Genomic DNA, 22,573 nt, shown 5'->3' with positions numbered 1-22,573 from the left:
GATTAATCAACCCTTTTATACGGAAGCAAATGCAGAAGGTGTCTTCCTGCTCTAACAGTAGTTCAGCTGATGGACAATGTGATTTTTAACTATAAGTGAATTTTGACTTCAGAATTAATTTTTAAAAAGGCAGCCATTAAAATTAACTAGGGAGTCAAAATTAATACCCAAAGCAACCCAATGGGTACTCTTTACTAACAAGGAATACTTAAGGCTGAATTTAAAATGTCACTGAATATTATGAACATGAGAGTTCTGTATTAAATGATATTTAGTTGACCCCAATACAGTATATTCAAAATGAGATTCTGTTTTATGCTCTTGATAGCAAGATCAAGTGTGAAAAACTTTTGGCCATAAAACATTAAACCAATTTTTTTATCTATTGTAAAAACAGCAACAGGCTAGAACATCAGCATATTTGATGCACATGAAAGATAACTGAAAAGGAAGTAAACCTTAAGCAGACTGCCAAACAGTATGTCACATCTGAAAGACATGTAACCTCTCATCTGTTATTTGGGTATCAAGGAATTATCCGAAACACTTCTATTTCTCTGTCGTCTTGGTGTATACGCAAAGTTTTACTGGTTTAACTAATGGTGTGATTTTATACTGATTTAGTTCAACAGGTGCAACTTTGTGTGTGGACACTCACAGGCCACGTCTACACTAGCAGCACTTTACTAGTATAATAATAATGGGAAAACTATACCAGCAAGGAGCTCCAAAGGTAGCCGTAGCTTTACCATCACAGTTGTAATTCGTATCGGTATAATTTAAAATTACCCTCCAGGGACTAAACAAGCTATTCCAGTAAAAGTAGAGTTTTGCTAATATATCTGTATCTATGCTTGGGGCTTCAGCTGGCATGACTCTGTCATCCAGAGATCATACCTCTTCACAGCCCTGATCAACATAGCTGTGCTGGCAGAAGTCTGTAGCGTACCCTGGGCCTTATTTTGGTTCAAGCCTGATTTAAATTGGGTTCAGCTTGAATCTGTAAAATTTCAGGTGCAAATTGTGGGTAGACAGGCCCTTAATCATGGCTAAACTTGAAAAAACAACACTGAGAACATTCAATTTCAGAGAAACATTTAAAACTATGCTCATAAACAACAGAGCTAGCTAAAAATCCCATGTATTTTCCACACATACAAAAAAAATGAAAACAAAATTAAAATTGTTTGTTTAGTTCAAATTTTTGGGGTGGAATTTTCCAGTTTTTTAATGTTTTCCTCCTTTCCTCTCCCTCCTGGTTCTTTCCCCTCCACCCCCGGAGAGGTTTTACAAGTGGATAAACAAAAAAGGGGAGAGAAGGAGGAAGGAACCCCAAAAATGAAAAATTTTCATTTTTGATTTTTAAAAACTGGAAAATTCTGACCAAAGTGAAAAGAAAAGGAGAACTTGTGGCACCTTAGAGACTAACCAATTTATTTGAGCATAAGCTTTCGTGAGCTACAGCTCACTTCATCGGACACTCTGATGAAGTGAGCTGTAGCTCATGAAAGCTTATGCTCAAATAAATTGGTTAGTCTCTAAGGTGCCACAAGTTCTCCTTTTCTTTTTGCAAATAGAGATTAACAGCTACTACTCTGAAACCTGACCAAAGTGAAAATTTTCTATGAAAATTCAGTCAATAATTCTTTTGTTTGTTTGTTTGTTGGCAAAAAAAGTTTTGCTAAAAAAATGTTGACCAGGCCTAGTACACAGAGCTGTGCAAAATTCAGCAGCTGTTTCACTTTGGGGAGGAATGATGGCATAGAACTGGAGGAGACCTTAGCCCTAGCTCTTACACACACTTCTTATATGGCCTGAGGTAAGTCAGTGTGTGTCTGTGCTGCAGTTTCTTCATCTGTAAAACAGACTTACCAGCCTCAGCGGGGTGTTTGTGAGGGTACATCCATTTGTGTTTTAAAGTATGCCCCTCACATGAGAGAGGGGTTTATAAACATCAGGTATTATTATTATTATTATTATTACTACATGAACATTTTCCTCAGTTGCAATTTACAGTAGGTTTGCAGCCACCAATGTCTTTTTGAGTGTTGGATTCAAAATGAACCCCCAAACAGTATCATAGTTACCCTGTAAGGGAGCCCTCACCTGCATGTCTGTTCTCCTCTCACTCAGTTTTACTGCTGTTTAGGCCTTAAATGTCAGATTCAAACAAAGTGAAGTCAATGGAAGGGTTTCCAAGATCACACCCTAGGGTTGAGATTTGGAAAAACAAACATTCAGTGTCATCTTTGCTCCGCTCCCACTGAACTCAAAGGTCAAACTCTCATTGACTTCAATGGAAGTAGAATTGGGCCAAAAAAGAGCAGAGATTACGTGCCTATGTCCAGAGAGCAGCAGTTTGGGGCCACTGTCAGGTAGAATGAATGAAAGAACCCTGAAAGGAGAACAGCAGTAAAATTAACATAGTACAGAGATGTAGCTATAATATGCCGTGGCGAGAGCTGTCACAGCTCATTCCAGTTAGCTGTCTTACAGGTGCTACAGGACGGGTATGGAGAAGTATGTCTAAATCCACTGTGAAAGTACATTTGGATTAAATAGCTGCATCCACCTACCCCTTCTTCAAGTGAGATACGTATGCACTCTGTAGAGCTGCTTCCAAGAAATAGGGAAGTTCAAAGTCAGAGAAAATCACAGTGCTGCCTTTTATGCTTCTTGAATGCAAGGTCTGGGAGGGAAACAAAAAGTGATATGATTATAAACTCATTGTCCTTATCTGCTTGCATGCGTTGGGAATCACTTTGCAGTGATTGGAAGGACAAAGAGAAAGTGATGCAGTGCACCATTCTACAACTTCTGTACCATACTTACTGTAGTTTTGAGATGTTCAAGTTTATGAACTTTTTGATTTTATGAACCCCAGAGGCCTCAATCAGTTAGCAAAATAAGGGTCCAACTGTATCAAAACTCTTCTATTGTCTGAAATATTGAGAGGACACATCACCCTTTCAGTAGTGCTCTGACAATCCTTTTAGTCTATCAGCACATGTAATTCTGCCCTCGGATTTGCCCAGCTTCCATTGACAAACTCACTGGGAGCCCTGTCCAAAGATAGGATTTGGGCAACATACAGGTAAGTCACACTTAGGGCACATTTATTCCTTACCTTCTCAAGTTCCTGCAAGTACACTTGTGCAATGACACACGCTCTCTCGAAACAAGCCATGACCTCCTCTTCCCTTTCGGACAGCCGAGCACGCGAGGCAATCGAATTGGGCGACCGCTCCAGTGACAGACCTGGAAAATGGCAATACCTTCTTAAACCCAAGCTCAGAAGTAGCGAAGTCAATGTAATCAGTTTTCACAGCGTAAATATTTACAAGATGACAGGGAAAATCTCCTAAATAATACATACTTTTGTTTTGTTTATTTTCTTGCTTGCTTCAAATACTTTTGGAAACATTGGTAGAATAATATATACTATACATTAGGACTGTCAAGAGATTTTAAAAATGAATCGTGATAAAAAAAATGAATCATGATTAATCCGGCTGTTAATAATAGAATACCATTTATTTAAGTATTTTTGGATGTCTTCTATCTTTTAAAATATATCGATTTCAATTACAACACAGAACACAAAGTCTACAGTGCTCACTTTACCTTTATTTTTAATTATAAATATTTGCACTGTAAAAAACAAAATAGCATTTTTCAATTTACTCAATACAAGTATTGTAGTGCAATCTCTTTATAATGAAAGTTGAACTTACAAATGTAGAATTATATACAAAAAAATAACTGCATTCAAAAATAAAACAACGTAAAACTTTAGAGCCTTTAAAGTCCACTCAGTCCTACTTCAGCCAATCACTCAGACAAACAAGTTTAGTTACAATTTGCAGGAGATAATACTGCCCACTTATTATCTACATCACCTGAAAGTAAGAACAGGTGTTCGCATGGCACTGTTGTAGCCAGCGTTGCAAGGTATTTATGTACCAGATGCACTAAAGATTCATATGTCCCTTCATGCTTCAACCACCATTCCAGAGGACACACGTCCATGCTGATGACAGGTTCTGCTCGATAACTATCCAAAACAGATAGGACCGATGCATGTTCATTTTCATCATCTGAGTCAGATGCCATCAGCAGAAGGTTGATTTTCTTTTTTGGTGGTTTGGGTTCTGTAGTTTCCGCATCTGAGTGTTGCTCTTTTAAAGCTTCTGAAAACATGCTTCATCCCTCTCAGATTTTGGATGGCACTTCAGATTCTTAAACCTTGGGTCCAGAAATCTCACATTGGTACTATAACACTGCACCCCATATTCTTAATAGAAATATTGTTAGGATATGAATATGGCATAACTAAGATACGTTTTATGCAAGATGGGTCATGTGAGGTATCATTAGAAAGGTTATGATCTATTGAATGTGTTTATATGTTTATCCAATTTGTATGCATGTATCATTTCTGTATCTGAGGTTAGGAATACTGACTATGTAACAATTACAACTGTGTGTATTTGGGGGAACACCCACCAGACAGTAGGCAATCAGCCTCAATGTGCCATTAGGAGGAACAGTAAGACTCTAAGCTACAGAAACTCTGCAACCTGCCTAAAATAACAATTAGGGTGAAAAATTACATTTTGTAACCTGTTTCTTGAGTGTATTAAGTTTAGTTTGCATGTTTTGTTTTATTTGCTCAGTGATCTGCTTTGTTTTGTTTGTGATCCCTTATAATCACTTAAAATTTACCTTTTGTAGTTAATAAACAAAAAATAAGTTTATTACAAACCTCAGTTTGTGCAATTCATATCTGGGGGGGGGCAAAAAGCTGTGCATATCCTCCTCCACACTGAGGGAGGGGGCAAATTTGTATGAGCCTTCACTTTGCAGATCTTTCTATACAGCGCAAGACAATATTATTTTGGGTTTATATCCCAAAGGAAGTATGCACATGAGTGCTGGCCATTCCCCTAGCTAAGTCCTCCCACACAGCTGATTTCAGTCTGTGTCTGCAGCCGCGTGTGGCCTTAGCCGTGTGTGTTCTGGAGAAGGCTTGAGAGCCTAGCACAGCAAGGACAGGGTTAGGGTTAGAGTTACCCAGGCTGGTGGAAAGGGTGCGCTCAATGAGACCCCACCACATCAGGTGGCACCCTGGGGGGGGGGGGGGGGTTGGTCATCCTGTCACAGGTACCTTCTTTGCATTTTGTCAAATCTGCTATGAAAGTATTCTTAAATCGAACATGTGCTGGGTCATCATCTGAGATTGCTATAACATGAAATACATGACAGAATGCAGATAAAACAGAACAGGAGACATACAATTCTCCCTCAAGGAATCCAAACACAAAGTTAATTAACACATTGGTTTTTTAATAAGCATCATCAGCATGGAAGCATGTCCTCTGGAATGGTGGCCAAAGCATGAAGGGGCATACGAATGTTTAGCATATCTGACATGTAAATACCTAGCAATGCTGCCTACAAAAGAGCCATGCGAACGCCTGTTCTCACTTTCTGGTGACATTGTAAATAAGAAGCAGGCAGCAGTATCTCCTGTAAATGTAAACAAACTTGTTTGTCTTAACGACTGGCTGAAAAAAGAAGTAGGACTGAGTGGACTTGTAAGCGCTAAAGTTTTACATTGTTTTGTTTTTGAGTGCAGTTATGTAACAAAAAAAAAATCTACATTTGTAAGTTACACTTTCACAGTAGAGATTGCACTACAGTACTTGTATTAGGTGAATTGAAAAATACTATTTAATCATTTTTACATTTAAATATTTATAATAAAAATATAAAGTGAGCACTGTATACTTAGTATTCTGTGTTGTAACAGAAATCAATTTATTTGAAAATGTAGAAAAATATCCAAAAATATTTAATAAATTTAAATTGGTATTATATTGTTTAATAGTGTGATTAATCACAATCAGTTTTTTAAATCACAATTTTTTTAGTTAATTGCGTGAGTTAACTGCAATTAATCGACAGCCCTACTATACATCTATAGGTATTTTGTATTCACTACCTTTCAATTGTTTGATACAGAACAATATTATGCATTTCTATAGCACCTTTCATCTCTTAAGACCACCACTGAGGAAGGGAAGTATTAGCCCTATGGCACAGATGGGCAAACTGTGGTACAGAGAGATTAAGGCCCATATATGCAAAAATGGCCATAGATTTTATAGTAGTGGGTAGTAATAGGGGATTACTTTGTTGCGTATCTGTTAACTAACATTCCCTTTTGTGTTTTGTCTTTTCTGTCAACTGTCCACTCTGTGTTAACCCTCTTCAAAGGTTGTGGTTCTACAATCACATGTCTTTCTCCCCTGCTGATTGCTAAATGAAAGTCCTGCACAAACAAAAGAAACTGACTCTATATGTAGAGGAAGCCATGAAACTCAGTTTTTTTCCACAAGAGAACTATCAAATGCACAGGCTAAACTAATTCATAACTATTTTTCTCTGATCTGTCTTGGCTATACTCATCTAAGGAGCTACTTGCAATGGTAGTATGTTTAAAAAAATTAGAAAGAAGTGTGATTTCTAAGCTGATGTCCTTTTAAATGCAGAGAGGGCGGTAGGCTTCTTTTAATGGAGTCCAGCATATGGATTCGTGAACATTGTGAAATCATGCAGAGTGGCAGGCCAAAAATCACAAATGAGCATCACCACACACATACAAGGACTAGACTGCCCAGGTGTAACCCATTCTTCTCTGCTAGAGGAAACACTGAGAAACCAGCATCCCAGAGCCCACTGAAAGAAACCCACCACAACCCATTAACACACACACATCGCACATACACACGATATCTAATGTGGACCCAGAAACCAGCATGAGGACTGTCGTGTAGACAGGATTCAGCCATTTCTACCTCCTGCTCAGAACGGTGAGGCAAGAGGGAGTAAAAACATACAAGTTCACACTACAGCCTCCCTCCACTGGCGAATTACCACTCTAAAGCTCCAGGATGAGGACTGAAGTCAACAATTCTGCTCCTCAGGAACAGATTAACTTTCTACTACAAGGGTGAAGCTCATCTGTGCAGGTGACAGAGCTTTCTCGGGGGCCCATCAGAGACCGTGGAACAAAGTCCTGCAGGAACTAAAGACCATCGCAAACCTACCCACCTTTCACTACACATGCATGGAGCACCTCTTTGACCTGGTCTCCTCTAACATAAACACATCATGTATATAATTATTTAAAAAAAAAAAACAAAAAAAACACCGAATCCATTGTGTGATTATTTGGGGAACCTAAGTATGACTTATGAATTTGGTCAATACTATGAAGTTGTTGCTACAAAAATTGCTGTATCATGAATGTGCCTCTCACTATGTGTATCCATCATTGCTGACAGGTCTTTAAGCATGTACCTCCCAGACTAGGAGCAATGGTGGCTTAATATAACTCAATGACCACGCATACACAAAAGCTCTGTCCACTCACGCACTAGCACTGGTACCAACATCTCCTGTCACACTGGTGGCCAAAAGTCAAAGCTTCAGTGGCCATGGTAGATAGGAAACGATGGGATTGTGGATGCAGCAAATAAAGTTAAATGGCAGCATACCAATTCCTCTCCACACACCAATCAACTCACATCTAATACATGACTCCTAAAACCCTGGAACTAGGTATGCCAGAACTGTCTATCAATCCAACGATGGCACTAAGGAACACTGAAGCGCACAGAGCATGAAGTCTGGATGTTTTGGCATAATGTCTGTGTTGAACAGTGTTAAAAGGAATTCAGTGTGATGGACAGCACCTCACAGGTGATCAAGATGGAATAGTTTCAGTTTTGCAGACTGTGTTCCCCATTCCTGAAACATATTATACTATGAATCTACATCTGGGGCAAAGAACTGCAGATGTCACGCTGTGCCAGTAAATTTGGGTACACAATGTCTTTGCCTAGAAGAATGTGTTTCCAGTGTACGCCCTGCAGCCCAATTTATAAACTTGGCTCAGGGAAATCAGTGAACATTAAACAAAAAAGTGTTTTTGAGACTTGTTCTTTACATAAATTTGTATTAGTCTTTATACATAAGTATACAAAAGTCAGCAGAATACTACTTAGCACTTTACATTAAAGCTCTACAAAAACTAACTAATCCTCTTTAGAGGAACATTAGAATTACCAGCATTGCACAGATGGGGAAAACTGACAGAAAGGTCTCAAAATGATTCAGCACCAGAGTTAAAATTAGAACCCAGGAGTTCAGCCCCAAAATTAATCTGCTAGATCACAATCTCTCTGAAAATAAACTGCCTGATCTTCAGCAAGATAAATCAAAGATTGAGATTAGTTCTAGTACTGTCTGGAACAAACCTTTGAGAATTCTGGCAAAAAACCCACACACACTAAGCAATGTTTGTCATCAGTCTTGACATTCCTTTTCCAAGCAGTTGAGCAGTGCTTTTGGCACTAAATGGAACAGATTGGAAAAACAGACACATTTGGTGTCCATAACTTTTGAACATTCACTGCAACATCCACTCATATTTAGCATGCCTCTTCTGCAAACAAAGAAAAAGCTTATTCAAGCAGAGGTTCTCCACCAAAACACTCCCAAATCACTGGTTATTTGGGTCATTCATAAAGCTTACTGGCATATTTTGAAAGCATAAGCTTCTTTTTCCGGAGGAGTTCACAAGAGCTTCATCTGTTGTTATTTCTGGACCAACAGTCTTTCATAATCCTATTGTACTTTTTATTTGACTGTCTCAGAGGTGGTGAGGTAAGTGGAGTTTAAAGCTTCAAACAACCCCCTGAAGTTGTTATTTTTCCTAAAAGGAGAGATGTAGCTAAGAGATTAAGTGACTTGCCTAATGCTGCAGAGTTAAACAGGACCACTAGCTTCCAGTCTTGCATGCTTGACCCACTTGGCCACCCTTTTTCTAACGGGCATGATTAGTTATTTTCACTGTTATTGCTCTTCTTGAGCCTTGTAATGGACATTCTTATCTGCTCAGACTCCCAATTGTTGTCAGAGGAGCAGGTGACAGCTATAGCCAGGTCAGCTTAAAATCAACGCTCTGCCTGGGCAATAGACTGCAACTATTTCTTCAGGATGTAATTATTATCCATGCCTTTGTCAACACCAAATTAGATACTGCAATAGACTCTATATGGGGCTATGTATTCATTCCGTCTGGAAAATGATGTGCAGAATTCATGAGCCTGCTTATTAAATGAAGTTTTTTTTCCATGGACACATTAAACCAGTGAGACCATTAAGACCCGCCCTGGCTGTTTGTAAGTTTCTCAATAGATTTTAAAGTGCTGGTTTTAATCTATAAAATCCTAAATGGCCTTGGACTATAAGGACTCTTTTTGTGGCATTCTGCCATAGTTGCAGTCAAGGAGACACCACAGGTAGAGTCCCCTGACATGCAGTCACCTAGCCACACCAGAGATGGGAAGGGGTGATTTGCCCTTAGGGCCAAAAGCCTTTGGAACTTGCTTCCTCCCAGATCACAGCAACCCAATTTTGTTAACCTACCAGACACACCACAAGGACCATGTTTTCTCTCTGGCCTATAAGGGGTTGAAGAGTGACTAGAGATGGGTCAGGCTTGATGGTGACTTTTTTAGTAGAGATTATCATACTGATGTTCATGTAAGTCACTGCTGGGGTAGCACTGTCTTTGGGTAATTGCTGGAGTCCATTTAACTTGTGGTTTATAAATTTATAGAACTGAGGTCTGTTCCTCAGAGTTCAGCCACCCAGCATCCACGCTGTGAGGTGGAGTGAAGCAAGGTTCGGGTGCAGCAGCTGCCTGTGATCCTGAGAGAGTAGGTCCAGACGGTTGGGAACAGCTGACAGAGCTGCTACTGCCAAGCCTATGAGCGTGCTGAACCAATGCTGGTGAGGCCAGGCTGGGGCAAGCATAATGACTCGAACCTTATCCTTCCTGATCTTGAAAAGGACCCTGTTGATCAGTGGGATTGGCGGGAAGGCATACATCAGAAGGCTTGATCACGCCAGCAGAAAGGCATCGGATAGCGAGCCGCTGTCGAGGCCTGGCAGAGAGCAGAACTGTTGACATTTTCTGTTCTGTCTGGTGGTGAACAGGTACACTTGGGGAGCTCCCCACTTCTAGAAAAGCATCCTGACGAACTCCAAGTGGAGGGACCACTTGTGGGGAGAGAAAAAGGACCTGCTTAAGTGATCCGCCAGCATGTTCCGAACACCGAGGAGGTGGGAGGTTTCCAGGTGGATCGCCGTGCTGGATGCAGAAATCCCACAGGCGAAGGGCTTCCTGACACAGGGCCAATAACCGGGATCCCCCTTGCCTGTTGACATAGAACATGGAGTCCGTGTTGTCTGTCAGCACCTGCACCATATGACCCGACAGATGGGGAAGAAACACCTTGCAAGCAAGGCAGATGGCCCTGAGCTCTCTGACATTTATGTGAAGTGACAATTCCTCTTGAGACCATAGCCCCCGAGTCTTGACAGCACCAAGGTGTACTCCCCAACTGAGGTCAGACACATCTGACACCAGAGATACTGTGGGCCGTGAAGTCGCAACAGAACACCTTCCATCACTGCATCCGGGTTTGACCACCATTGGAGCAAGGTGAGTACCCAGGGAGGGATCGCGAGGACCCTGCCCAAGGGGTGTCTGGCTGGGGAATAGATCGACAACAGCCACATCTGAAGGGACTTCCTCCCCAGTCTTGTGTGTTGGATGACGTAGGTGTACACAGCCATGTGACCTAGGAGTCTGAGGCAGATCCGAGCTATGGCGAGCGGGTGTGCAGTGATCTGGACAGCTTTCAGACATTAAGAACCAAACCAAGTTTCTTGTGTACCAGGATATCATTATCCCCACTCTCCTGTACAGTGCTGAAACCTGGGTCATGTTCAGTAGACACCTCCAGGCTGTTGAACGATACCATCAACAGTGCCTCCACAAGATTTTATGAATTAAGTGGGATGATAGAAGCATCAACATCAGCTTTCTGTACCAAGCCAAGACCTCCAACATCAAAGCTATAACCATCTGCCACCAAATCCGCAGGGTTGGTCAAGTTCTTCAAATGCCAGGCAATCAACTCTCAAAGCTGGTCATGTTCTCACAATTGAGTCAAGGTTAACTGATGAGGGGAGGGCAAAGAAAGCACTTCAAAGACACTCTCAAAGCCAACATGAAGAAGTGCAACATCGACATAAACTTATGGGAAACCCAAGTCCTCGACCAACTAAAATGGAGAAGGACCACGTGGCAAGGATCCCAGCATTCTGAGACCCAATGAAGACAACAGGAAATAGAGAAAGAAAGAAGAAAAGAAGAAAGGGAAAGAAGGAAAGAACATGCTGCAGCCTGACTCAACAATCCAAATCCACCCCTTCCACTGGAAAACATCTGCCCCAACAGAGATAAGATCTGTGGCTCCCAGATTGGTCTTATTAGCTACCTGCAGATCCACCAGCAATAACCACTATCATTTCCTGGAAGACTATCATCCTCGATCACCAACTACTATTGCTTATCCTCCTCAAGGCAACCCACAGTAGCAATGTGGGACAGGATCTATGTTCAACACACGCTTTTTTTTCCCCTTGTTCTTCTGCAGATTGGTTCCAAGGAGAAAACAGAAGTATTTTATTGCTCAGTAGTAGCATGCTTGAGATGATACAGAAATGAATTATCCTTATCTTTGCTTGTGTAATTACAGCATGCTTTCACTTTGCCCTGTTAGTGCCCACAGTAAAAGTTAAAAAGAAATAGTTGCATCAGCATGGGTAGACAGCCATCACCCTCCCATGAATCCAACTTAATTCCCTGTCTCACTCCACAAAGCAGTGTCTTTTTCTAGTAGAATCCCATAGATGGTGTATTTTATGTAGTACAATTAATGAAAAGATTATCCTTATTGATTTTATTTGTATTATATAAAAAGTAATCTTCATGGGCCTTTTAAAATCTGCCTTTGGAAAGATCCCACGCATTGTTTCGGCAGAACAACATTCAGGCAGCAGGCTAATCTTGTAATGCAGAACATGCTCTAAAAACATGTTTTCTGAAATACAGAGAATGCCTAGAAAGTGTATATGTATCCTATAACATACATGTAACCTATGATCAGCCAAAAAGGACACTACTGTAAATTCATCTATAAAATACAGGCTAGACCACGGGTCTCAAAGTCCCATCCCGCAGGCCATCTGCGGCCCAAGAACCTCCCCACTGCGGACCAGAAAGGAGAGACCCATGCAGCCATGCTGCCGTCTCTGTCTGATGCAGGCGCCGCCCCCTGTGGCTCCCACTGGCTGTGGGAGAGGGACAGAGATACCATCACTAGTCGCTGGGCAGAGTCAGCCATGGAGGCAGCGTCACTTTTTTCCCCACAATGAATATAAACAAGTCTAAGAAATATTGAGCCTACTGGAACTAAGATTGTAAGTAGAAGGGTCTCTGAATAACTACAGTTTGAACAACATAATTCAGTCAAAATACTGAACACAACTCTCTGATGCCCACCTTGCTGCAATCCTGAAGGTTTCAACTGCTCAGTCACTGAGGCCAAACGTCAACCAACTGACAGAACTGAAGCGTTGCCAGGTGTCTGGCAAACACTAAAACTCTCTGGCAGGTGAAGAATCGTATAAAGTTGTATGACAGTTTTATTATTTCTAAGAAATTCAAAATAAAAAATACAATATAAACATTTTCTTTTCTGACCACCATCTTCAGTGACATTATTGGCCCGCTGGGAGGATTTGAGGACTGGCCCTGGCCCTAAGGTAAACTGAGTTTGAGACCCCTGGACTAGACAGTAGGGTCTTATGAAATCCATAAACTAAATTAAGTTGTTCAAACTGTAGTTATTCAGAGACCCTTTTACTTACAATCTCTATTACAATAGGCTCAATATTTCTCCTCATTTTTTTAATTCAGGAATATTAAATGAAAAAACTAGTTATTCTGTTATTTATTATTCCTCACCTGATGTCCCCATAGTCTATGAACATTATCATCATCATCTTCAAGGCAACCTCTTGTGATATAACAAAGGACAACAATTTCAGGTGAAGAATAAGCAGTGGGAACAAATATACTCCGAAGCAACAAATATCCTGTTATCATGCAAACATCCTTGGAAATACAAAGAGGGACAATAAGAGAGACAGGAAGTGTGAGAGATCAGCAGTTTTGTTTCTAAACAGAAGGAAAGTTGGGCCCAATCAAAACTCTGGGATTTAGATCAGGGGTTCCCAAACTGTGGTAAATATACCACTGGTGGTTCATGCACTTGTTGCAAGTGGTACACTGTAACAGAATGGTCTGTCCTTTTTAAGGAGTAGTGGGCCTAGTACCAACCAATTTCTGTTCCATGACATGGCCCCTTTGAGGAAAGAGGTATTCAAGAGATCAGCAGCCTAACTGGGGAATGGGGCCAGGTGTGAGGTGGTAGCTACTTGATAAACATGATAAAAGTTGTTAGGTGGCTCCCAGGAGCAGAGAGAAGGCAGAGAGGCTGGAGGAGAGAATTACAAGGTAGCATCAAGTCAGGAATGAGTTTCCCTGTGATGGTGAACCAGAAGTGAGACTAGTGGGCTCGTGAAGTCTCCCTGGGCTGTGCTGTGATCCCAGATAGGCTAACGGATGGGAGGAAGAAGTTGTGAGTCCAGGGACCAAAGCAGGAGATGACCTCTGGGAAAGACTCTCCAGAGAGACCACTGGCACAGCTCTCTGGCTCAGAGGGAAACAGGAATATGAAGCCTTGGAACAACGGTGAACTGGAGCTGAACCTGCCCAATGCCCAGGTAAAACCCCTCAATTCCAGCCAAGACTCCTCACCTGTCTACCCTCCCCCATGAGCTACCATTTACACACACTCACCACCTGAGACATGTGAACTCCACTAGAGTTGGTGGGAAACTGTTTTGCTGTCTCACAAAACTTTTCGTGCCGTGGAACAGGAACATCAGGATGAAACTGAGACATTTTGAAGTTTTTTTGTGAAAAGCCAAAAAGACTACCACCCACCTTAGAACAGCCAACAGCCTGGGAGTCAGGGCACTCACCTGCGTGGAAGGAAACGCAGGTTCAAATCGCTGCTCTGCTGCTTCAGATTCAGGACCTGGGTTTCCCATATCCCAGGTGAGTACCCCGTCCTCCAAGCTATTCTGGGATGTCTCTCTTTCTCTAGGTTTGAGCACAAGTTCTATCACAAACCTGGAAACCCCTCCTGACAAAAGTTCTGTCAGAATGGAACCTTCACAGAACCCATGAAAAGTCTGCGTTTAGACAAACTGCCATTTTCTGATGAAAAACCATTTCATTGAAAAATTCCCAACCAGCTGTAATCCTCATGGTCCTCTAACCTTCCCCCAGCCAAACTCCTCATTCTTTTAGTTACCCCAGGTGGATATCCACCAGCCAGATTCAAAACGTATTTTATTAGGAGTCCATAAATACTTAAGTAAACCCTATTAAGGCCTAAAATGTGCACAGAAAGGAGAAATTTGCATGTGGTACTTCAAACATCTGTTTTGTAAGAAGGTGGTTGGTACATGAACCAATAAAGTTTGGGAATTGCTGATTTAGATTCCAGACTGTCCAGATTTGGCCCCTTGTAGGGACAGCCCATACCTATGAACTTTGCTTTCAGCCCGTATCTAAGCAGGATATTTTTAACAGGGCCCATAATACGTCAGCTACTCTACACCATTCCTTTAAAACAACCACCACTCCTAGTCCAACTGAGTTAAGGTTGTGATCCTATATTTCTCCTCAAAGGCCTTGTCATAAATATAAAGGGAAGGGTAACCACCTTTCTGTATACAGTGCTATAAAGTCCCTCCTCGCCAGAGACAAAACCCTTTCACATGTAAAGGGTTAAGAAGCTAAGGTAACCTCGCTGGCACCTGACCCAAAATGACCAATGAGAGGACAAGATACTTTCAAATCTGGAGGTGGCAGGGGGGAAGGAACAAAGGGTTCTGTCTGTGTGATGCTTTTGCCAGGAACAGATCAGGAATGCAGCCTTACAACTCCTGTAAAGTTAGTAAGTAATCTAGCTAGAAAATGCATTAGATTTTCTTTTGTTTAATGGCTGGTAAAATAAGCTGTGCTGGAGGGAATGTATATTCCTGTTTTTGTGTCTTTTTGTAACTTAAGGTTTTGCCTAGAGGGATTCTCTATGTTTTGAATCTGATTACCCTGTAAGGAATTTACCATCCTGATTTTACAGAGGTGATTCTTTTACTTTTTCTTTAATTAAAATTCTTCTTCTAAGAACCTGATTGATTTTTCATTGTTCTTAAGATCCAAGGCTTTGGGTCTGTGTTCACCTGCACCAATTGGTGAGGATTATTATCAAGCCTTCCCCAGGAAAGGGGGTGTAGGACTTGGGGGGGGCATATTTTGGGGGAAGACGTCTCCAAGTGGTCTCTTTCCCTGTTCTTAGTTTAAAACGCTTGGTGGTGGCAGCATACTGTTCAAGGACAAGGCAAAGTTTGTCCCTTGGGGAAGTTTTTAACCTAAGCCGGTAAGAATAAGCTTAGGGGGTCTTTCATGCAGGTCCCCACATCTGTACCCTAGAGTTCAGAGCGGGGAAGGAACCCTGACATGGTGGCAGAGCGGTGGGATCATTTTGAGCCAGAGATCATTTTGAACCAGAAGCACAGCAGGATTTTAAAGGGTTTTGTAAAAGGTGATTGCAGCTGTTGATTCTGTCACTCTGCTTGGGGGACAGAGCAGCAGGCATAACAAAAAGATTTTTCTGTAGGCTGAGAACAGCTATCAGAGACAAAAGGGAAAAAATCACCTCTGTAAAATCATTTTTATAGCACTGTATACAGAAAGGTGGTTACCCTTCCCTTTATATTTATGACAGGCCTCTAATTACGGCTTCCAAATGTCTTTAATGATTAACTTTTTTTTTTTAAAACTATAGAATATTTTTATAAACTTTTTGCATTCTCACATGATGATTGATCACACATTCAAACTTAAAAATTACAGATATCTGGGGCAGGCCCTTTGGCATGGCTGCTTTGCATCATGCAACCAGCATAATCTGGCCCTAAAAGTGGTTTAGCAAACCCAAGCCTAATGGTGATTCAGCAGTGGCAGAGAGGCCCATAGGAGCTATTATGCAACAAGTCCTTACTGTTGCAGCAGGCAAGAGGTGAAGTGGTCAGAGTAAAGAGGATGACAGGATGTCCATGCACTACATTGATCCTTCCCTGCATGTTCATCCATTAATGGCTGTGGCAGTCCTGCCTGAGTTAAAGCAGCCCTCATGTTGTTCTAACACAGAACAGAGGGAATGGCAATGCACAATGCAGCACCAGAAACAGGGAAGCACACAGGAGAAATTTAAGAGGCCTTTACATCCCATCCCCAGACCTGCATCTAGTGCATTTTGACCACAAGTGAGGGTCTCCCACAACTAAGTATTAAAGGCAAACTGAAAGGAATGTTTATGTCTTATTCTGGTTCAGGAACCAGGGTTCTCCTGCAGCAGTTTACTATGGCTCTGACAACAGCAATGGACTTGGAGTCAGGAGATCAAGGTTCTATTCTTGACTGCCACTGATTCCCTATCGCCTTGGGCAAGTTGCTTAGACTCCATGTGCCTTGGTTTCCCCATCCATAAAACGAGTCTAATGACACCTATGCTCCTTTGTAAAGCACTTGAAGATGTCAGATCAAAAAGCTATATAAATGCTAAGTATCACTGTCATCATTAACACCTACACAGTGCAGGGAGCTGCACTGTTCACAATGCTTTAAGAGTCAGTGACACGTATGGTTGCCAACAGTCCCTTATTACAAGCAACATCCCTTATTTTTTCTTGTCTGTACAAGATCAGGAGTTGCTGAGTGCTGCAAAAAGCAGCAAGAAATACCCCTGGTGAAGGTAGGTGAGTACTAATTAATTATTATTAATATTAATAATAAATGATAATGGTGATAATAAATAATAATAATATTGGGAAGAGAGGTGGCACGAGGGTGGTAAGAAAACAGTCCCTTATTTTTTAAAATACAATGTTGGCAACTCTAGGAAAAGTGATCTATTAACTCAGATAACTGATTTTCATAACTAAAACACACTTTAACACAAAAGAGATCATTGTAAAGTTTACTCTTATTAGGGATGTGGGGTCTTAAATTATCTGGGGTTTGTTCATTTTAAGAGCATTTCAGTTCCCCTTTAACTGTAGGCCACAATAGAAACTGGCATCTAGATATGTTGAGAGTCCTGCCTAGATTTTACAAGTCAAGGCTGATAACCAGCTCTGAAAGTTTCACTACAAATGAATTTATCCACCAGACAAGACAGGAATCCATGCAGATCTGCTCCAGCTAGTACACTCAGGAGACATCTGTTGTAAAGTTACATTGGAAATTGATATTTACTGGCTTGTTTTGACTGGGGCCTGGCCTACACTACACAGTTATGTTGACATAAGGCAGATTACCTTGACCTAATTATGTCAGTGTCTACACTACAGCCTTGTCCCACCAATATAAGTACCCTATTACACAGACATAATAATTCCACTCCACAAAAGGCATAGGGCTTATGTTGGTGTAGTTAGGGCAACTCAGTGTCTGTGTGGATACTGTTACTTACATCAGCTGTTAGCTCTCCTGTCAATTTCATGGCTCCAACTGACAAGAAAGGCAGGCAGCTAGAGCCTAGCTACCCCCTGCTTCCCTGGAGAGCTGGGAAGCGGGGCCCCACTCCTGGCTGAGAGCTCTCAGCTCCCCACACTGCCCTTCTTAGGTCAGTGGAAACACTCCAAGGAGTGGTGTGTGGATCTGCACCACTGCAGTAACTACTGCGGTGGCTGTAAATAGACCTAATATAGGTTGACTTAAGTTTTTAGTGTAGACATACCCTGGGTCTCAGAACACCAGATACAAGAAGAAAAAAATACCAGGTAGCCCAGCCCTGACATGCACCAAGTGGATCAGAAGTGAAATTTCAGTGAACTTGGCTTCTGATGTGTTTTCCTGTTGCTAAAACAGGGCTGAGTAAGAAACCGGCAGAATTACCTGCACCACAGATCAGTGAGAAAGCTCCAGAGCGAGAGAGAACATGCAACACAGCAAACCAAGCAGAGGGCTTCCAAACTGAATGAAAATCATCTGAGACTCATATTGAAGAGGGAATACGTACAGACAATTTGTCCATTTGATGATCACTGAGAGAGCTTTCAAAATGAGTCCTTGTTAAACTCAGACTGGATTATGGAAAATCCTCACAAACCTACAATACCTGCAGAGAGCTGACATTCCTTCCCTTTCCCACCCTGCAACACAAATGGTCAGGGATTTGGAAACAGGTTTGGGTAAAGCAGATACAGCCAGTTCAGATAAAGGATCTTAATTTCTGCCATTACCTTTGTAAACTGCTCAAGTCCCAGCATTTATAACTAACCTAAACATTTATTTGTTGATATTTGTTTTGGATGGAAATCTGTCCTGCAAGACTTTTGATAATGGGTTTTTCTTCTGTGTTTGTAAAGCACTTAGCACAATGGGGCCCACATCCTGATTATTTGCTACCCACAATACAGAAAAATAGTAAAATGCTGAAAAGTTTCCAAGAAGACCACAAAAGTTTGGATCACTGTCAAACGTCCATCAAAGTGCTCTGGAAGAAAGAGTATGAAAAGTGCTATATAAAAGCAAATTCTATTTTTTTCCATCAGATTCCACTCCCAGCCATCTACTCTCCATATATCTAGAACTGCTCTCCCCCAGTCCCGCTTCAAATCAGCTCTTTCCCATCATATTATATGTTTGTTCACAATGGAAAAAGCCAAATCTCCCTCAACCTGACCCTTCTTCTTTCCATCATTGTAATTTTGATTGCTTTAGAGCCTGCACTGCAATGTCCCACTTTGTAATAAATTCCCCAATTCAGAAATACCAGAATGCATCACAGAGACCAGGTGGGCAAGGTAATATCTTTTATTGGACCAACTTCATTTGGTGAGCATGAAAGCTCAAAAGCTTGTCTCTGAGCTCTCCTTCAGATCTGGGAAGCTTACTCAGTGTCACAGCTAAATACAAGGTGGAACATATTATATAGTACAAATAGTTAACATATTTCAAGGGACCAATTAAGGTGAAGTGGCCTGTTTTCCCCCACCCCACTCTCTCCTCTTTATGACTGTAGGGATGTTAAAGGTCCACTTCACCATGCATGATCCCTTGAAATATGTGTTATCTCTTCCACCTTGTGTTTAGCTGTGACACAGTTCCCCACACTTGAAGAGCAGTTCCGTGTAAAAGCTTGTCTCTCTCACCAACAGAAATTAGTCCAATAAAAGATATTACCTCACCCACCTTGTCTCTCTAATTTCCTGGGGCTGTAACAGCTACAACACCACTGCACACAGAATGCATCACGTCAGTTCCAACTTAAGGTACATGCAACAATGCCAGTAAGAGATTAAGGCCGTGTCTACACTGCAGAGTTTTTTCACAAAAAGGCAGCTTTTGGTGACAAAACAGTAGAGATGTACACACTGCAATGCCACTTTTGGAGACAAAACTCTTCAATTTTGGCAACAAAAGACTTTGATGAGAGAGACAGGGCTTTTTACGCAAAAGTTTTGCTGCCAAAGTGCCAGTGTAGACACCACGCTTGATTTTATTGCTGTAAATGGCCTCCAGAAGGTGTCTCACAATGCCCACCCTGACTGCTCTGGTCAGCAGTTCCAACTCCATTGCCCTGTAGCCAGGCGAGCAACTGTCCGCCCCTCCTCCCTGAAAGCCCTAGGAATTTTGGAAATTCCACTTTCTCTTTGCTCAGCGTGGAGAGCTCACATCGCATCTCCCCAGCTGACAATGGTGGCTCCATGCGGAAAATCCTCTCCTGCTTGGATCAATGCGGAGCTGCTGGATCTGCTCAGTATTTGGGAAGAGGAGGCTGTGCAGTCCTCCCAGCTGCATTCTAGCCGTAGGAATTTCGATACCTATGGGCAGATTTCCCAAAGCTTCTGAGAAAAAGGCTATGATCAGGACATGCTGCAGTGCAGAGAAAAGGTCAAGGAGCTAAGGCAGGCGTACCAGAAGGCAAGGAAGGCAAACTGTCACCCCAGTGCTGCGTCCTAGACCTGCCGTTTTTATACGAAGTTGGACACTATCCTTGGCAGCGACTCCACGTCCACCACCAAGAGCCCTGTAGATACTTCGGCAGGGCTGGAGCCGGTGGAAAGTGGACCTAACCCAGAGGACTAAATCATTAACATAGAGGTGAAAGCAGGCAACAATGTACAACCCACAGCAGGGTCACCTGGTGGTGCATCCAGTCAGGAGCTGTTCTCCACTCTGGAGTGTCCAGCCAGTCTTGGCAGTCACACTCTGGCAAGCAAGAAGCAGGCAAGGAGACCCCTGGTAAGTGGTTTTGCTTTGTGAAGAACAGAGGTGGGTTGAGGGCATAGAAATGTAGAAGGTTGGCTGTGTTTCTCTGTGCTGGACATTTCCCTGTGCAGCTAAGTAATAGGGCAGAACAGGGTGTCGATGCACACTGAGATTTCATGGGAATCGTCCATAGATCTCTAGGAAACTTTCCTGGACGTACTCGCCAATCCTCTGCCAAAGGTTCCTTGGCAGAGCTGCTTTGTTCCTTCCCCCATCGAAGGAAACTTTCCCACACCATCTGCAATCACTTGTGCAGGGACCAAAACAGCACACAGGTGGGAAGCATAGGGATTGGGGTAGAAGCCACAAGCATGTAGTAGATGCACCACTGCTTCTTTGCTTACTCTCAGGAGTGAGATATCTGCTACAATAACCTGCCGTCTGTGGAAAAGGGTAGGAAAATTTAAAATATTGTCCCTAGTCGACTGCACCATGACCCTTTCATATTGTTTCTCCCCTGATTTAGAATGCCTTTCGCCATGGAGTAAACTCATGATGCTTGGAGTGTTCGCCAGCATGTGTGCTTGTCAAGGGTCAGTGAGAAAATGATTGGTATATTAGTAGAGGTATTTTACTGTACTGTTTCAATGCTGTGCGTATACTTAACAGTCATGCATCTGTGTATTGTTCCTTGTGTTTATGCAGATGTGGCCTTCAAAGGCACCCCCTACACACCGGCAGAGCACCTCCACCTGATAAGAAAGTGCCCGAGATGGAGAAAGGAAGACATGTTCCGGGAGGTCATGCAATGCTCAAATGCAGAAAACAGGGAATGCAGGCAGTGGAAGAAAATGAGACCTACACTAGGGATGCAACTGAGAGGATGATTAAAGTTATGGAGAAGCAAACTGACATGCTACAATCCCTCATAACCCTCCAGATTAAACAGATGCATGCCCGCTCTCCCCTTCAGCACTTTTAGAACTCTTTCCCATACCTTCCCCAAACTCCATCCGCAAATTGCTTTCCCCTGTCTGGGACTTCTCGCTTTCCCATTCACTCTACCCCCACAAACACCTTTTCAAATGATAGCTGGACTTATACACAGCTCTGAAAGTCAGCCCTCCCCGGTATTGCCTCTCCCACTAGCAATTGTGTGTGTGTGTAGGGGGGCGATTGTAGTTTTTTACGCAATAAAAGCAAAGTTTTTTGAATGATAAGAACTTTATTTGTTTCCAGAAAATTGTGATAGCACATGGCAGCAAAAACAAACAAGCAGTTAAATCATTTGCTTAGACTGAATCCCAGGTCACAAAATCACAAGTGCTCCCTAGCAAAACTCAAATTTCATTAAGCATTGTAGTCCAGAGCATAGCAACATACATTACTGGTTCTCATCTTCAAAGTGTTACCTCAAAGCTTCCCAGATTCAAATTGCCCCCCACTGTGTCCTCTAATTGTCCTGGTATCTGGCTGCTCAAAAGCCGCAGCCAGGCGTTCTGCCTCAGCAGGCCACCCCTGAGCAAACTTTTCACCCTTACCTTCTGTGACAGGTGCAGGCTAGATGGCTACAGGAGAGTGACAGAAGGTAGATATATTAGCTCCAGATTAAGCAGGTCTCTTTTCCCTGAGTAAGATAATGGGCTGTTCCAGAACCATCAGGAAGTTGCTGAAACCAATTAAGACAGGCTAATTAGGACACCTGGAGCCAATTAAGAAGCTACCAGAATCAATTAGGACAGGCAGGCTAATCAGGGCACCTGGTTTTAAAAAGGACCTCACTTCAGTTAATGAAGCGCATGTGAGGAGCTAGGAGCAAGAGGCACAAGAAGCTGAGAGTGAGTTACTGCTGGAGGACTGTGAAGTACAAGCATTACCAGACATCAGGAGGAAGGTCCTGTGGTGAGGATAAAGAAGGTGTTGGGAGGAGGCCATAGGGAAGTAGCCCAATCCACAGGGCCCTGGGCTGGAACCCGGAGTAGAGGGCAGGCCCAGGTTTCCCCCATCCCCCTCAACTCCCTATTTGAGACAAGAGGAGATGACCTGGACTGTGGATCCCACCAGAGGGGAAGGTCCCTGGCCTATCCCCTGACCCACTAGGTGGGTCAGCAGAGACTGCGGGGATTGTTCTCCTCCCTTTCCCCATGCTGGCCAGTGATGAGGTTAGCTAAGTGTAGCCAGACAGCCAGCCCCCCCCCCCTCAGACCAGCATTGCTGGAAACACAGGAGGAA

The 22,573-nt window shown here is 42.5% G+C and overlaps 1 protein-coding gene across 3 annotated transcripts in view; it reads right to left on the bottom strand.

The window, feature by feature from the left end:
- The window catches only part of TTC7A (tetratricopeptide repeat domain 7A), a 276,049-nt gene that overhangs the window by 232,540 nt on the left and 20,936 nt on the right, over positions 1-22,573 (bottom strand). For all 3 annotated transcript variants that reach the window (XM_084622482.1, XM_084622481.1, XM_084622483.1), the window contains 2 exons: positions 3,128-3,258; positions 2,577-2,689 (listed from right to left, as the gene is read on the bottom strand). In XM_084622482.1, the coding sequence (XP_084478608.1) occupies positions 2,577-2,689; positions 3,128-3,258 (244 nt within the window). The remainder of the gene's footprint in view (positions 1-2,576; positions 2,690-3,127; positions 3,259-22,573) is intronic.

Source organism: Lepidochelys olivacea (genome assembly GCF_965140295.1).
Source record: "Lepidochelys olivacea isolate rLepOli2 genome assembly, chromosome: 3".
NCBI lineage: Eukaryota > Metazoa > Chordata > Testudines > Cheloniidae > Lepidochelys > Lepidochelys olivacea.
The sequence above is the reverse complement of the archived record's forward strand: the minus strand, read 5'-3'. Positions and strand labels throughout refer to the sequence as shown.